Here is a 16,753-nt window from a genome sequence, read left to right on the forward strand (position 1 = left end):
TAAATTATATCGCTATTATATCTTTTGGTATTGCAAATAAAGATCATTAAAACTAGTAACGGCTAAATGGGCTATACAAATTACTTGACACTATCTAACATACCCAGTGTTCTTTGATAATCTTTAAATTCAGAATTCTACTGCTACCCCTGAGCTGGAGCGCTGAGGTTTGCTAGCTCCTTCTCCACCTGTCACACCACCCCACCACTCCGACCCGCCTTCGGCCCCGCCCCTCACTTAGCCCCGCCTCTGCGCACAGGCGCACCTTCCGCGCCCCCCTCCGTTCAGCCAGTAGCCGGTGACGTTTGTGAGAGTAGGACGTCCCTCTCAGCCAATGCAGGAGACCCTTGCTGACCCAGTCCCTCCCCTACCGAGAGCTCGGCCGGAAGATGGCGGCCGCCGCTGAGTTGACGCTGCTGGAGAAGTGTCTGGGGCTGAGTAAAGGGAACAAGTACAGCGCTCAGGGCGAGCGCCAGGTGAGAAGCTGAGGCAGCGCGGAGGGGGAGAGGTGGACGGGAGCGCGGCCTGCTGAGCCGGGGTGGGACCGGGCCGGCGGGCGGAGGCGGCGGATCGAGGGTACCGCGCCTCTCCTCCCCACAACGTGTCTGCGCCGCCGGGTCTCCTCCTGCGGCCCCGGCTCCCGGAGGGAGGAAGGGGGCACCTGCTCCTCTCGGGCTTGGCCTGAACTTTTCCTCTTGCGAAATTGTCATCATCATCCCATTCTGGGAAAGCAAGGCGGTCCTCAGAGAGCCCTCGAGTAGACCGAGCTGGAGGCCCCGCGTGTGCGTTCGGTGACAGCATTTGCTGTAACAGTACCTTTCATTCAGAATTACGCAGCGACTGCGGAGAGCAAACGGGGTGCCGAGTACACCGTGCTAGGCCGGGGGATACGGAGGTGGTCGAGGCGGACATGCCCCTCCCCTCAGGAAGCTTGATTTTTAGCTGGGTGGACAAACGTTGCAGCTGTGTTAGTTACAGTACTGAAAAGTGCTGCATTGCAGCGTAGACGTATGAGAGATCACGTAGTGGGTCAGGGCGCAATCTGGGAGATTCGGTTTTTCTGAGGCCTTGTGAGGTCAAGTTCAATGTGCAGCGTGCAGAGATCGAGGGGGGAAGTTCCGCGGTTGGAGATTGCCTGGTGGGGCGTAAGGACTCAGATTTCTGAGGGCTTTGAAGGACGTTTGTGTTTTATTAGGTGGGTGGTTGCGGTGGAGGAATCAATGTATCAGAGGAAAATGTAGGAAGACAACTTTGGATTATATACGTTTTTTTTGCCCCTGTGAGATTTTTTTCTAGATGATACTTGGTTTTTGTTGTGACTTTTTCTGTTCTTCATTTGGTCCATGTTAAAATCTTGTCTCCAGAGCAGTCGTATTGTAGTTTTTACACGTAAGTTAGATCGAAGTCTGGAAAGGATAACATGACTTGCCTGAGAGCAGCCCACTGATTAGTGCAGAGTAGGCATTGGAGCCGAGTGGCCAGCTTGTGCTTTTGCCTCTGTACTCGTGCCGATTCCTCCCCTTCTGCCCCTACTCCCTGGTTTGGTTTCTGTTTTTTAGGGAACGTTGCCAAACATGAGTCTTGCCTTCAGGGAGCTTATGATCCAGTATGAGAAACAGTCGTCGACAGTTCATGTTAATCAGAACAGAAGAGCTGCTAAATGGAGGAAAGCGTTGTTGAGGAGTGTGGAAGAGAAAGTTAATTCTGACTCTAAAAATGAGTTTGTAAACTACATGAAAAGCTGGTGTTTAAAGTGTGTTAAGACCAGTAAATTACGAAAGATTGGGTAATTGGGGGTAACAAGGCGAGCAATACGATGGATGCAATGCAAAGTAAACCCAGAGTTGTAGCTCGAGGCCCAGTTGTGAGGGCTGTGGAGTTCACAGTGCGGTTTCTTATTTTATTTTAATTAAACCTTTCTTTTTCTTTTGCTTTCTTTTTTTTTTTTTTTTTAAGCAGAGGACAGCTATTGAAGGTTTTCGTTGATGTGTTTGGGGAAAGGGATGAGGATATATGGTAAGATTTATTCATTTTGGGGGGAAGACAACTGACAGCAATAGCCAGCAATAAGGCATTCGCTGCAATATTATCGATGATAAAAATTTGAAAACAATCCAGGAATCCAGCTCTAGGAGAATGGTTATTAAATTACGTACAGCAGCACATTGGAATATATTTATGTAGCCATTGAAAGTGATCACTTTGAAGACCATGGAACCTTAAGATGAATGTGAAGTGGTATGTGTCCCGTGATTGCAGCTGCATGAGGTTTGTCTACTTAGGCTGCGTAAAGGAAAGAGAATGAACTTTCCAGCCAAATGTACTTTATTGAAACCCTGACTCTGCCGTTACAAACCTGGTGACCTTGGTTCTTTATCTGTAAACTGAGGAGGAAATTACTTACCTGTCTTAGAAGATATAATGATTAGATGAGAAAGTAACCGGGAATTTTTTGAGTTCCTGTGATGGGATTGTGGATAATTTATTTTTCCAAATAATTTTCTAGAATTGTCATTTTACCCCCACAGTCAGCAGTTGTGAGTCCTTTTCTTTCCTCTTTCTTTCTCTCTTTTCTCCGTTTCTCCCTCTCCCTCTCTTTTTTTCTCCCTCCCTCCCTCCCTCCCTTCCTTCCTGTCTTTCTTTCCTCCCTCCTTCCCTCCCTCCCCTCCTCCCCCCACCCTCTCTCTCTCTCCCCCTTCCTTCCTCCCTCCTTCCCTCCCTCCCTTCCTTCCTGTCTTTCTTTCCTCCCTCCTTCCCTCCCTCCCCTCCTCCCCCCACCCTCTCTCTCTCTCCCCCTTCCTTCCTCCCTCCTTCCCTCCCTCCCTCCCTCTTTCCTTCCTTCCTCCCTCCCTCCCTCCCTTCCTTCCTTCCTTCCTTTCTTTCCTCCCTCCCTCCCTCCCACCTTTCTCCCTCCCTCACACCTTCCTCCCTTCCTCCTTCCCCCTCCCTCCCTCCCTCCTTTCCTTCCTTCCTTCCTTTCCTCCCTCCCTCCCTTCCCCTTCCCCTTCCTAAAAGCACTCGAATCTCAGTGAGTTACCTGCCATAAAATGCACACAAACACAGTCAAGGAATGGAACATTGGCAGCATCCCCAGTGAGTTGCTATTGTTTTCATTTAATGCGTTTTTTTAAAGGAGGTTATTGGTGATCTTAGAAGTAATGGTTTCATTTGAGGGTGAAGGCAACAGTCAGAGTTCAAGGAGCTAAGTAATGAATGGAAAGTAGCCGGTGAGGAAGTGGAAAGCTGAGACTACCTCTGGTTGCTTCCTTTAACGTTTAGGAGGTAACCTTTGAATCTGTATCCATAAAATGTTAACCTCCCCGTATACTTCACATGGTCACATTGACCTAGATGTAAGTGTGAAAGGGCCCTGAACAGTGAAAATCGCTATCCGAGTTCAGTATACTATTTGAACTGAACAGATGGCTGAAAAGAGTAGCCGTCTTCCAGGGGAGATATTCTCTTTTGGTTTCCTGAGGCCATTTAGATTGTATACTTGTTGTTTATAATTGGTCAGTCTCCCCATTGGTGATACTTTCCATTTTCTTTTAAATTTCTCAAAATGCTTCGCTTAGTTGCGCATCAAGAACATTTAAATTAATTAGCAATTTCTTATAATCTGAGCCTTCGGATTGCTGTTAACAGTAGGGGAAACTTAAAAAGTAGGATTGTTTTTCAGGTGATTACCTGAAACCCATACTTTATATGAGACTTTTATAATCAGTGACCTCACTCTAAATGACTCCAGAATTGATGAATATGCAATCCATGGCAAGGAAATCATCATCACTAGTCCACACCTAGTTAATGAGATAACTATTCATATTAGATCACATATCACTTAAACCAGGATAGAACTCATTTGGTGGTTCTAGCTGTATCAACACGAATTCAGTGTTCACTATAACTGTTTCTTACTTTTGTTGTTACAGAAGTTGGGTTTATTTAAGCATGTTCATTCACCTTGCTAAATAAGATATGGGTAATCTTGATCAAAATTAATGTGGTATTATTAGGATTTCCATTTTCTCTTTTTGTACATATGTAGTTATAAATTATACAGAAGCATCATTACTAATTTTCGCAATGTTATTACCAGTTTCATAGCATCAGGCATCTATTATCAAATGTAAATTATGTAACTCTTATTTTCCTGACTCATTTGTAGGTAATTTAATATCTTAAGGGTAATTGAAAAAACAGTTTGGGATTTAGCGATTACTTAGAACTTACAGTCGTGATGGTATTTGTTTTTAAAATTTATCTGAAGAACTTTTTTTCTTTTTAAGATTCCAGTTCTTCAGACGAACAATGGTCCAAGTCTAACGGGATTGACTACCATAGCAGCTCACTTAGTCCAGCAGGCCAACAAGGAATATTTGCTGGGGAGCACCGCGGAGGAAAAAGCAGTGGTTCAACAGTGGTTAGAATACAGGGTAACTCAAGTAGATGGACACTCCAATAAAGACGACATCCGAACTGTTCTGAAGGTATCGCCACGTCTCTTTATAGGCTGAAATGTGTGAACTCTTAATAACAGGGATGTCTCTTCCCTGAGATTCAGTAACTGAAGTTGTTGGCTTTCTTTACTTGTTTCCTTCTGCCTCATGTTAGTTTGTAGCTGTTATTACCTCTGCCTGGAACAGACTCTGCCAGCCCCTCAGCTCAGACCTCAGCTCAGATACCCCTTCCTCAGCTCGTCCTTGGTTACTGTCTCTCAAACAGATGCACTTCCTTGTTCTAAATGCTTTTCTTTCCTAACACAGCACCCTGTGCTTTTCCTTTGCAGCACTAATCATAGTCAATAATAATAGCTTTGTATGATTTTTTTAATGTGATGGCTTGATATTCATTTCCCCCACTCAGCAGTCCTGATTCCCTAAGCAGTAAAGTACCTTCTTAAAGCCAAGGGGGAAATCAAAGTTTTGGGGGTTGTAGTTTGTAAAAAACTGTCCACTTGATCTGAGAAAGCCCACATTTCCCGCCTTTGAGACTGATTGTTTTGGGATTTGTATTTTCTTTCTAAAGAGGTCAAGTTAGAATTAAAGAATCTATTGATATAAAATATAAACCAAATATGGCTCCAGAATCACTAAGAATAAAAAATCTTTATAAATAAAATTATTTTTGTTAATTATATAAAAATAAAGTGTTGTTTTGGGTTTTTTTTTGTTTTTTTTTTTTAAGCTTAAAATTTGAAGGAACCTTAGAGATCACCCAGACAATCACATGTCATTGTAAGAATCCCTTCTGTTTCCTAATTTTATTCCAATTATAATATAAATTGGTAATATAAGTTGTACAAGAAGATCTTATGGTACTGAAAGTTTTTCATTTATCATTCTGGGAGAAATGGTTTAAACTGTATTCCTGACAGATACCATCAATAGAACTGGTAGAAAATAAATTTCAGGTCTCTTTCCTTTATAGGTCTGTCCTGATCAACAACTCTTTTTTAATACCCACGAGTGGCAGCGTTCCCAAAGGGAAGCAAGCATGTCTTCCCTCTAGGTGAATGGGAGCTTTCAGGCAAATAAAAAGTAAATATAACTCTCTCTTACAGTTTTCCAAAAGAAAGCATTAGTAGTGAAGTATTTAATTCTGAAATATTTCATTGAAATTGGGTGTATAAGTTCAAAAGTTGTATTCAGAGGTTTGGTATTAGGAGCACAGAAGTATAAAACATTGTGTCTGGGATACGTCAGTATTATTATCTGAAGTCTCAACTGGGAGAATCCAGCTGGCGATATGACCATCTTTGAAATGTACGAGGCACTGGATGATTTGGGTTGTCGCCCTTGCTCTGCCACTGTTTGCTCATCTGTCCCTACAGTGATGAGTAGGATACGGTCCTAGGGGCTGATGATACAGTGACCCACTAGGCACAGCCCCTGCCCTTACAGAACTCAGACCAGTGGGGGAGACAGATGTATGTGTGATTTGGGGCCAGATGAGAAAGGGTTGTTTACTGTTTTACTTTGCTTTTTGCTATTTCGTGATAGCGTTTTTATTTAAAAGGCAGTATCCGTTGTAGAACTTTAAAAAATATAAGTAAGCAAATAAGAGAAATTTCAAACATTTGTAGTCCCACCATCAAGCGAGAACTGTTAATAACACTTATATTTGGTCCTCAGATATTGAATTATTGACTCGCTTTTGTGTTCTTCACGTGCTTTTTCTTTTCTCATACATATGTGGTGTATTTTAAAAACCGGCCGCTCTTGGACACTGTAACTTGGTTTTTTTTGTTCACTGACAGTACGTTGGGAGCATCTTTTCAAGTCCGTAAATACTCGCTTATACGGTCTCTGATAACCTGTTATACTCCGTCATATAGCTGTGCCAAGATTTAGTCTGTCCTCATGTAGTGTTGGATTGTTGCTGAATATTTTCACACATTCCCATTGGTTTCCTTAGGCAAATCCCTACAAGGGAAATGGTTGGGCCAAAGCTGTATATGTCTTTAAGGCTATGTTGCTCCTCTGCCTTCCAGAAAAGTGTATTGACAGTGGCTTCTTCCACAAAACCCTTGCTGCCCTGGATGTTACCCCTTTTCCTCCTTTACCACCCCAATTTCATAACCAGAACAAACCAAAAAGTGATCTCTTTGTTTACTTTGCGCTTTTTTCCTTGACATTGTTAATGCCGTGGCATTTTTTTCATAATGCTTATGAGCATCTTCATTATTTTTAAAAATTTGCTTATACGTATTCTTTGCCTGTTTTTATACTGGGCTATTTCTGTTTTTATTACTTATTTTTTAAAATGTTGCTACTAAGGATATTGTGAAAGGATTTCATTTACTTGCTAAAGTTCCATTTCAGAGTTAAAACCACAGTGGCTCATAATTAAGGTAATGTGTAATTTCAGAAAGCAGGCATTATGACACACTAACATTTGGATCTAGATGGAGGATATATAGTTGTTTATTATACTGCTTTTTCAATATTATTAGAAGGTTTAATAATAGGTAGTTAAGAGGAAAAAGAAAAATCAGGTGGAACTCTATAGAGGGAAATATTTTTTAAAGTTTGGCAATGGCATCAGAAAGACTTGTTTAAAAAAAAATGTAATGAACATCAGACATTAGTTCTGTTCCCTGAATATTTTGAATGTGTGAAATTGTTTTGAATTTCAGAATTCAATTTCTGAAAAATTTCTGAATTTCTGAAAAATCAGAATTTAATTTCTGAAAATTTTGATTTATATCACTAATCAGAAAGATATTACCTAGTCATAGTTTTTGAAACTCCATTTCAAAGTCTTTATAACTAAAGAGTATAACCTTAAAAGAGTCTTTATAGCTAAAATATAGATACGGATTCTATTTTAAGAATATATATACTATACAAAGCAGTGTTGAATTATTGTTTCAGACCTTTTTAAAAATGCTTCTTAACATTAATTGTAGATATATTTATTTTATTCTTATGCTTTATCAAACTTGTTTCATTTGAAGACATTTGAAGAAAAACCATCTCCATTAAGCAGATTACTATAGAATTTAAGTGGTAGCCTGTAATATACCAGTGTATTTTACCCTCTCTACCCAATTTTATTTTGATTCTTATGCATTTGCTTCCCTGTTTATGTCCATGTTCCTTTATGTCATCATCTGTACCACCCCTAACAGTCCCATATTCATATACCGTTTTGAAAATTACTGTCTTTAAGTGAAGGCATGGGCAAACTCAAAGAGATCAGATTCAATTCAGCAAACATTTACTGATTACTGAACCACTATGTGCCAAGCATTTGGCATATGATTTGAGAATCAAAACAGACTTCTCTCTCTACAGCTTAAGAAATTTTTCTAGAATGAATGCTATTGACCTCTGGGGCAGTGTTTTATAACTAGTCTTTAGAGGAGCCTGCGAGAATATCTGATATTTGTAAATCTTTCTCTGAAGGTGAGATGAATCTTTTGTCTCCTTTCATGTGAATGTAATTTAATGTAAATTCCTGTGCTGTTAAACTACATGTTAATTTCAAACCAAAAATATGTATATAATATATTTTCTTTTGTCTAGATTTTTTCTTTTCTCAGGAAACTAATTGATTTTATTTATGCTGGTCTATCAGACAGTACTTCTGATTTAGATTAGGATCCTTTAAATTTTTTATTTAATTTTTTAACATGTACTTAAAATTTTTTTTCCTTCAAAAGTGCCTCTCAGCTGTTTAGGGAGCTCAGTGCTTAACCTTTTAAAAATTGATGGTCATTGTCTGAGGAACAAATGACAGAACTTTCTGTAGCTTTAAATGGTGTTTAAAATTGGAGTCTTTAAGGTGTTAGAAAAACTAGATATCCAACTGCAAAAGAATGAAACTGGACTCTTACCTTACACAATATTTAAAAATTAACTCAAAATGGATCAAAGTCCTAAACATAAGACCAAACACTGTAGAACTCTTAGAAGAAAACCTAGGGGGGAGGCTTCATGTCATTTGATTTGGCACCGATTTCTTGTGTATAACACCAAAAACCCAGGCATCAAAAGTAAAAATAGATAAATTGGCCTTCATCAAAATGTGAGGCTTCTTTGCGTCAATAGACACAATCAACAGAGTGAAAAGGCAACCCATGGAATGGGAGAAAAATATTTGCAAATCATATATCTGGTAATATCCAGTATATATGAAGAACTACAACTCAACAACAACAAAAAACTAAGAACCCAGTTAAAAATGAACAAAGGACTCAGGTAGACATTTCTCCAGAGAAGATATAGGAAGCTAATAAGCATATGAAAAGATGCTCAACATCACTAATCATTAGGGAAATGTAAATCAAAACCACAATGAGATACCACCTCATATCCATTAGGTTGACTACTACCAAAAATAAAAACCAAAATAGCAAGTATTGGTGAGGATGTGCAGAAATTGGAAAACTTGTACACTGTTGGTGGGAATGTAAAATGGTGCAGCTGCTATGAAAAACAGTATGGCGATTCATCAAGAGTTAAAATTATCATATTTACTGTATGATCCAATAATTCCACTTACGGAAATATACCAAAAGAATTCACACTAGGTCTCAAAGAGATATTTGTACACCCATGTTCATGCCAGTGTTATTCACAGTAGCAGTTAGGTGGAATCAACCCAAGTGTCTGCTGACAGATGAATGGATGAATAAAATGTGGTCTATACATACAGTGGAATGTTATTCAGCCTTAAGGAAATTCTGACACATTTTACAACATGGATGAACCTTGAGGATATCATGCTCAGTGAAATAAGCCAGTCGCAAAAAGACAAATAGTATATGATTCTACTTATATACAACATATAAAATAGTCAAATTCATAGAAACAGAAAGCAGAATGGTGATTGCCAGGGCCTGGGGGATGAAGGAAAGGGGGAGTAGTTTAATAAGTACAGAGCTTTAGTTTTCTGAGATGAAAAAATTCTGAAAATTGATTGCACCACAGTGTGAATACCCTTAACACTTACTGCATTATGCACCTAAAAATGGTTACGGTGGTAAATTAAAATTTGATTAATTTTACTTGTTACATGTATTTACCTCAATTAAAAAGGTAAAAATATATGCATATTAAAACGCAACAATAATAATTATAATAGTAATTATTAATGACATTAATATAATTAATATTAATTATATATTAATATATAATTAATACGATCAATATTATAATGATATTGATATATTGATTAATATATAATTAATTGATATTAATATTATTGATTATAATTATAATCGTTGTAATTAATAATTATAATAATATTATAGTTATTATAATTATAATAAATTATAATTCTCTTAAAACATAGGAATTGTTGGGCTTCCCTGGTGGCGCAGTGGTTAAGAATCCGCCTGCCAATGCAGGGGACACGGGTTCGAGCCCTGGTCCGGGAAGATCCCACATGCCGCAGAGCAACTAAGCCTGTGTACCACAACTACTGATCCCGCGCTCTAGAGCCCATGAGCCACAACTATTGAGCCCGTGTGCCACAGCTAGTGAAGCCAGTGCGCCTAGAGCCCGTGCTCCGCAACAAAAGAAGCCACCGCAATGAGAAGGCCACGCACCACAACTAGAGAAAGCCCGCACGAAGCAATGAAGACCCAACGCAGCCAAAAATAAATAAATAAAATAATTAAATTTTTTAAAAAAATAGGAATTGTTGAGGAGCTTTTTATATTTTAATGGAAAAAATAAATCCAACATGAGCATGATTTACAAAATGCACCCCCCCCAAAAAAAAATTGGAGTCTTTGAAATGATCAGAGATGGCACTGTGAATATCATTTTCTAATGTTTTCTTATTTCTTTAAAATAAGGCTAATAATATTTACCTTATTTTAGAAAATGAGTTGATTGTTATGTGATTTATGATTTTGAATGAATTCGAATCTATTATTGTCAAAGATTAAATTTATTAAATTAAATGTCAGTATTGTATTTTCTAATAGCCTTCTAAATGTTTCAAGTCAAATGTATAGTTAACTTTATTATTACTGTTTTTTAAATTAATATTTTTTATTTTTTTTTCCCTAGGATCTTAATTCATACCTTGAAGATAAAGTCTACCTTACAGGATATAACTTCACATTAGCAGATATCCTCTTATACTATGGACTTCATCGCTTTATTGTGAGTATTTGAATAGTTATTGGTGTTTTTGTCTGTGATGTTCAGAATGATTTGTTTTGTCTTGAATTTAAATCAAATTTGAATTTTCAACTTATCACATGAAAGTGAAAGGAATTATTTTTATACAAGGTACCTTATGCAAATATTCCTTCCATGGACCCATCACGCATAGGAGCTTCCTGTTCCTTGACCTGCTTGATTCCTGTTCTTGTTCCTGTTTTTCTTTGGGGCTCCTTCTCTTGCCACCCTTTGTACTCGCTTGTCATCCTCACCTGGACCCCACCGTCCCCTTTCTGCTCCAGCTCTACGCCTCGATTTCAGTACCGCACCTTCTGTGCCATCTCTTACCCTAGCTCTTAATCTTACTCCCTAGTTCCATCATTATCCGAAGTAACTCAATTCCTTCCCTCTTTCCAAACCTGTACACTTTCTTCCCCATCCAGCCTAGATCCCCTTTGTGTAACTCAAATCCCCAACTCTTGGTCAGTCCAAATCCGTGCCTTCAGTCCTATCTCCCCGCTGAGCTATATAGGAGAAATCACACACAAGCTGTCATTAAGAAGATGAGCATTTCTCCCCTCTAATTAAAAAAATAAAAGATGACAAGGAAGTGTAACTCTTGCAAACCAACGTGTATATTTACCTTCTTCCCTCTCTGGCTTATACAGGTCATGCGATAGGGAAAGGGAATACCCTGAGAAGGAGGGAGCTTGTGTGGAATTTCTTTGCCAGCAGAGTGGACAGGGTCCTAATGCACAGCACTTGTAGCACTGGCTGCCAAGCTGTTGCACTGTGAGTCTAGGTGCCCACAAGGGCGTATGGTTTTCAAGCAGGTTAGAAGAGTTTCATTCAATGCCACGTGTGAAAACTAGACTTCCAGGGAGTTCCCTGGTGGCCTAGTGGTTAGGATTCCAGGCTTTCACTGCCCTGGCCCGGGTTCAATCCCTGGTCAGGGAACTAAGATCCCATAAGCCACGCAGCTCAGCCAAAAAAAGTGAATAAAATAAAACTTAAAAAAAAACTAGGCTTCTGTTAACAATATTCAGTGATCCCTGCCTATTTATATTCCCTATTTTGACATGTATATCCTTTTTATATTTAGTGATTACAGTATTATGATTATCTCATGCTTATTGTTTTCAAAACAAAATTGAGTGAAATGATACGTAAATCACTGTTCACCGTCCCTTTGGGTTCATAAAATGAGTCCATAACCAAAGCAGCTCTCCCACCCTGGTCCACGTGCAGGCAGATTATATCAGAGAAGTAAACACCTTCTCAAGGAGCGGGCCTCACAGATGAAACCTGTGCTGTGACAGCGTTGCCCTGTGGTGTTAAATGACATTCCTGTTGAGTGAAGTGTAAATATACCCAGGTGAGAAAAAAAGTGATTACTAGGTGTTAAGTTCAGGCAGAGTAGATGGGAGGTTCAGATCGGCTTCCTGCTTGTGTTCATCAGACAGTTCTGGCGCTTTGTTTGCCATGGCAGTGCATTTATTTTTGCCCTCATACGTTCCTTCATTTACTTGTTCACGTTATTAAATACTTAATATGTAAGTCAGCGCAATCAGCGCAGTATACAAAACAGCAGTCAGGGAACCTTCAAGGCATCAAATGGTCCTGCTGTATTTTGTTTCAGTGTGAGCCCGATTTTAGCGGTGGCTGAGTTACTCTGAGATCTGGTCCATCTTAATTCCCTCTGAGGAATATTACATTGTTCTTCCTTTGTTAAACGGCCAGTTATTGTGGCCGTTTATTATCACCCCAGTGACTCATTGCTTTCTTAAAGTGATTTCTTCAGTAGATAGCAGTCCCTATGAACAGGCTGTTACTCAAGATTATTAAAATCCTTTGTAAAGTTATGTGCTGCTTGACTATAAGATTGTTATCAATGAGATACATTTGTTTCCAAGTTCGGAGCACCAGTGGAGGTGTCATTCTTTTAGAAAGAAAGGAAAAGTAAAAAGAGCTGCAGACAGTCCCAGAACGCCGGCCGTAAAGAATGTCCCAGAGGCAGCGTGGTGCCAGTTGGAAAGGTAGCAAACCAACATTTCACCCTGATCTGGAATGGGTCACTCAAAGAGTTTCTCACATGTCTTCATGGAAAATTAGTGACTAAGAATGTTATCTGTTTGGCTTTAAAGTTCAAACTAGTTGTAGAGTGCCAATATAAATAAGAAGGAATGATTAGGTAGAAGAGCCAAGCATCGCTGTAGACTCACTGGCATTCTGACCAGTAAGAAGCAGGAAATGGTAACTAGAACAACCGCATTGTGTTTCCTGTTGTAAAAAAAAGAAGAAGAAAAAAATAGTCAATTAGAAAGGAATGATGGAAAACCAGTTTTAAGTAAAATATTTGATGGGGATCCCATCCCAAAAGTTCTAAAAAAAAATGTAAGTTTGGTGAGGGTAAAATCTTTTTGTTTGTTTCTCTGTTTACAGTACGTTCAGAAATAGAATGTCTACCAAAAAAGTAGTGGCGGTAACAAAGCGAGGTCAGTCATAATTTTCTCAGACTCAAGGGGCAAGCTCCACAGTTTAAACCAGAAGGTTAAGCATAACCTGATCCTTCTGAAAAAGTGCTGCATTTCTAGCAAAATGTTCTGAGGGAATATGAACAAGTTTACATTCTCTAAAATAGATCATCTAGTTAAAATTATTGGAATAAATTAGGAAATGTTAGAAGAAACTTTAGAAGTTCCTGGAATAACAGTTATTTTGTGCTGTGGGTCTGTTGTAATCCTTACACTAGAGACCGAAACAGTGAAATTTTTAAGTTGGAGAATATCAATTTTGCCATGTGTTGTAGTTTGTTGCTGTTCTTATAATCTTCAGTGATAGGCCTGGTGGCAGCATGTGCTAGTCCGGGTGATACCAAACGCTGTTCTGAAGTGTAAACAGTAAATAGACACCGCCCTTTTTTCCCTGTGTCAAAATCTGAGTGAACAACCTGAACGTAGACCAAACAAGCATCAGTACTTTATTGTTTGGAAATGCTTTCTCGGTGCATTTTAATTCATTCTGAAAAATAACATCTCACAAAACGGCTGAGTAGAGACTTTTTAAAATGAAAGAGTTCTTAAATTAGTCACATTTGTAAGCAGTCAGATTGGATTCATCACGTATTTCAAAAGCTGACATGAAATCAAGTTGGAGTAATGCTTGCTACTTTTTGCTTTAACTGTCAGTAAAGAGGTGTGTTGAAGTTGGTTTTGAATTTTATTTACGTATGTAAATACGTATGTATGTATTTATGTATGAAGGGAGGGAAGGAAGGAGGAAGGAAGGAAGGAAAACTCACCCCCATTTCCTGTTAGAGTTGCAGCTATGTTTACTAGTAGTTGAACTTATTAAAAATCTTGTATTTTCTTTAGAAGTCAGTGGTGAAGTTCACCTATGGTAAAGATTTAGAAAAAGAACAAAAAGTTAGCTCTTTTACAAAATGTGTTTTGCCTTTTGAAATATGGACTGATACTCGGTTTATTCCGCAATGGTTGTTTAAGTGCCTTCTGTGTACAGCACACAAGATAGTCAGGAAAAATATAATTCTTTACATGTGAAACCATGAATTCTCTTTTAATAAAAAGTAACTTTTACACTGAAAAAAAGACATTCTTGACCAATTTTCTTGACTAATGTGTTAATTTTTTATCTGCTTGCCATGGCCTAACTACGTTATAGGTGAACAGTTACAGTCACACGTTTCTGATGACTGGATGCACCCCTCCACCCCCTTAAACAAGATGAGAATCTTTTTGTAATTTTCTGTAGCAGCTTGCTGTGTAGGATTTAGACCAGAAACTTAAATTTTACATAACAGTAGCAGTGAGACCCCCTGCTAGTAAAACTGGTCCAACAGAGATAGACATTTGACACCAAAGATGTTAACAGATCGGATGTTGATACAATTGTATCCTAATGTCATAAAGGAAAAAAGGAAAAAAGGAAGGCAGGATGACTTCTATCACTTTCTCTGTTTAGACTGCATTATAGTAAATGTGAAATGAAAATACAAGTTCAATTAAACATTTATTGAGAAAATGCTATATGTCTACCTTTTAATTTTATTGCTAATAATATTTTCTATTCTGTAATAATTATTAGATACCAGAGTGATTTGTCCTTCAGTGTTGTTCACCTGGTGACTTAGCAGAGTGTTTGCCTGTAGGCACAAGTATATGCTAAATTCTGAACAGTCATAGGGCATCCATCGCTAAAAGCGCCTTCCAACAAGCATACTGCTAATGGGTTTGAAGTGCGTGAGGGTGACTGAGATTTTTGGTGTGTGTGAACATTCCTTGTCAGTTTTATGGAGACTTGCAATATGTTAAACAAATGAATTAACAACAGGAGAAGGAACTACACTAATCTTACCTGGTCCGTGGCCATCCTACTGGCTTCTCCTTACCTGACACCTCTTCATGATTCTAATCCAAGATTTGGCTCAAAGAAAAGGCTTCAAGTCACCTACTTTGGGATCTGAGCCCAGTGAAATGATAGGCACCCACTGTTTTGATTGCATCTTTCCCTAACCAAATCTCCGGGCATCCTTGTAGCTTGACAGTAAATTCTGTGAACTGCTACATCCTCTAAAGATCGAGTGCAGCTTTATTGCAAACAGACTTCAGAAGGTCTGTTGTTGATCTGAGACATACACCCCAGAAATAGCCCTTCCTTCTTGTATTAAGCAGTAATCCCTTAACATTAAATGAGTCATTGTCTTCTTCAGTAAAATTTTTCCCCAGAGTTTAGTAGAAAGAAACAGTTGTCTACACATACATATACACCAGCCATCTACAAATATATATATATATATATATATATATGTATTTGAGTTTACATTGTATTCCCTTGTTAAGTATGTTAGATGCCAATAAACCTTTCTTATTTTAGGTTTGCGAAAAATATTGGAGAAAGAACCATGTCTTAGTCTCTCAGAAGCTATTCTCTTCCTTTCTTCTATTTTCCTTTACAATAAAGTAAAAAAACAAACTTTAGTCCTCCAGATCCTGTGTTAATGTAAATTTTTCATTTGTTGAAAACTTCAGATTTCGCCCCTAAGCACATCTGGTTTTGAACTGAACATGAAATCATTAAACAAATGGTGGGCTCGTCCAAGTGGCTGAAATGGTTCACTCCTATCTGAATATGTTGGCTTTGAGAACTGTGGGGGGTTTTTTTCCCCAATTTCTGTCTCCTACTCAAATGGTATTAATAGTTGCACTTATGTAATGTCTGTGTTGTGTGTGTGTTTTTAATCTCTACTTAGGTTGACCTGACAGTTCAAGAAAAGGAGAAATATCTTAACGTGTCTCGCTGGTTTTGTCACATTCAGCATTATCCAGGCATCAGGCAACATCTGTCTAGTGTTGTCTTCATCAAGAACAGACTATATACTAATTCCCACTAGAAGCCATCTGCGCTGTACAGAAGAGTGATTAAGATATTTTAAATGGAAAGTGTATTCTGGACCAGAGGACTGACATGAATTGATAGGCAGCCATTCTTTATTCATTGAAGTTGGTAGAATTTTTAAAATATAAACTTGTGTCCCAACATTTTATTTGTTCTTTAGTTGAAATTTTGCAGTTTTTTAATGTAAAACTTCAAGTGCTGTCAAAACTTGAGTTGAGATCAAGGTATCAATTATCTTGTTTTTAGAGATGAAATTTATTTTAATAAAAGTTGCAAATCAGTGGCTTAATCTTAAAAAAAAATAGTCATTCCGATGGTTGACATATTTGGCTATTTATTGACCTCTTTCATCTTATAAATTAATTTTCCCCTTCTGAATATTTATAGTAGTTTGTTTTTTAAGAACTAGGATAAATTGTGCCAAGGAGACAAAAAGGGAAGACAGATGGATTTGTTTTCAAATATTTATGTGAGCCAGTAAACGTGGTTGAAAAAGTCATTTTTTGTTTGTTTCTTTCCTGTAGTCAGTATTCATTGAGGTGAAACTACTGCACTGCCCTAGAGGGAAGTGGAATAAAATACATTCCCTCGAATTAATGGTTCTTTTGTTGTCTTTGGGCTCATTGGAATATGCAGTAGCTAAAAAGCAATGGGAAATTCCCACTATCCCACTAATTTTGGACTTGGTAACTACTAGATTTTTCTAAACTAAAAAC

General features: G+C 38.3%; 1 protein-coding gene across 2 annotated transcripts; it reads left to right on the plus strand.

Annotated features, from left to right (window-relative positions):
* The first annotated feature begins 295 nt into the window (after positions 1-295).
* Positions 296-16,536, plus strand: EEF1E1 (eukaryotic translation elongation factor 1 epsilon 1). 2 transcript variants are annotated; one of them, XM_082347783.1, is made up of 5 exons: positions 357-476; positions 1,960-2,016; positions 4,290-4,490; positions 10,527-10,622; positions 15,892-16,536. In XM_082347783.1, the coding sequence occupies exons 2-5, from the start codon at positions 2,014-2,016 to the stop codon at positions 16,030-16,032; spliced, it is 441 nt and encodes a 146-aa protein (XP_082203909.1). In that variant the 5' UTR covers positions 357-476; positions 1,960-2,013; the 3' UTR covers positions 16,033-16,536. The 2 variants fall into 2 exon arrangements, with proteins under 2 accessions (XP_082203908.1, XP_082203909.1); XM_082347782.1 differs by lacking the exon at positions 1,960-2,016 and having other exon boundaries at positions 296-476.
* Positions 16,537-16,753: the final 217 nt, after the last annotated feature.

The sequence above is a fragment of the Balaenoptera borealis genome (genome assembly GCF_965194805.1).
Source record: "Balaenoptera borealis genome assembly, chromosome: 12".
NCBI lineage: Eukaryota > Metazoa > Chordata > Mammalia > Artiodactyla > Balaenopteridae > Balaenoptera > Balaenoptera borealis.

Bases quoted from the DNA above. Each gene is read 5' to 3' on its own strand.
- EEF1E1 (XM_082347782.1), top strand. From the start codon at position 390: ATGGCGGCCGCCGCTGAGTTGACGCTGCTGGAGAAGTGTCTGGGGCTG. The intron at 4,491-10,526 runs GTATCGCCACGT...TTTTTTCCCTAG, and splicing joins ACATCCGAACTGTTCTGAAG to GATCTTAATTCATACCTTGA. The intron at 10,623-15,891 runs GTGAGTATTTGA...ATCTCTACTTAG, and splicing joins ATGGACTTCATCGCTTTATT to GTTGACCTGACAGTTCAAGA.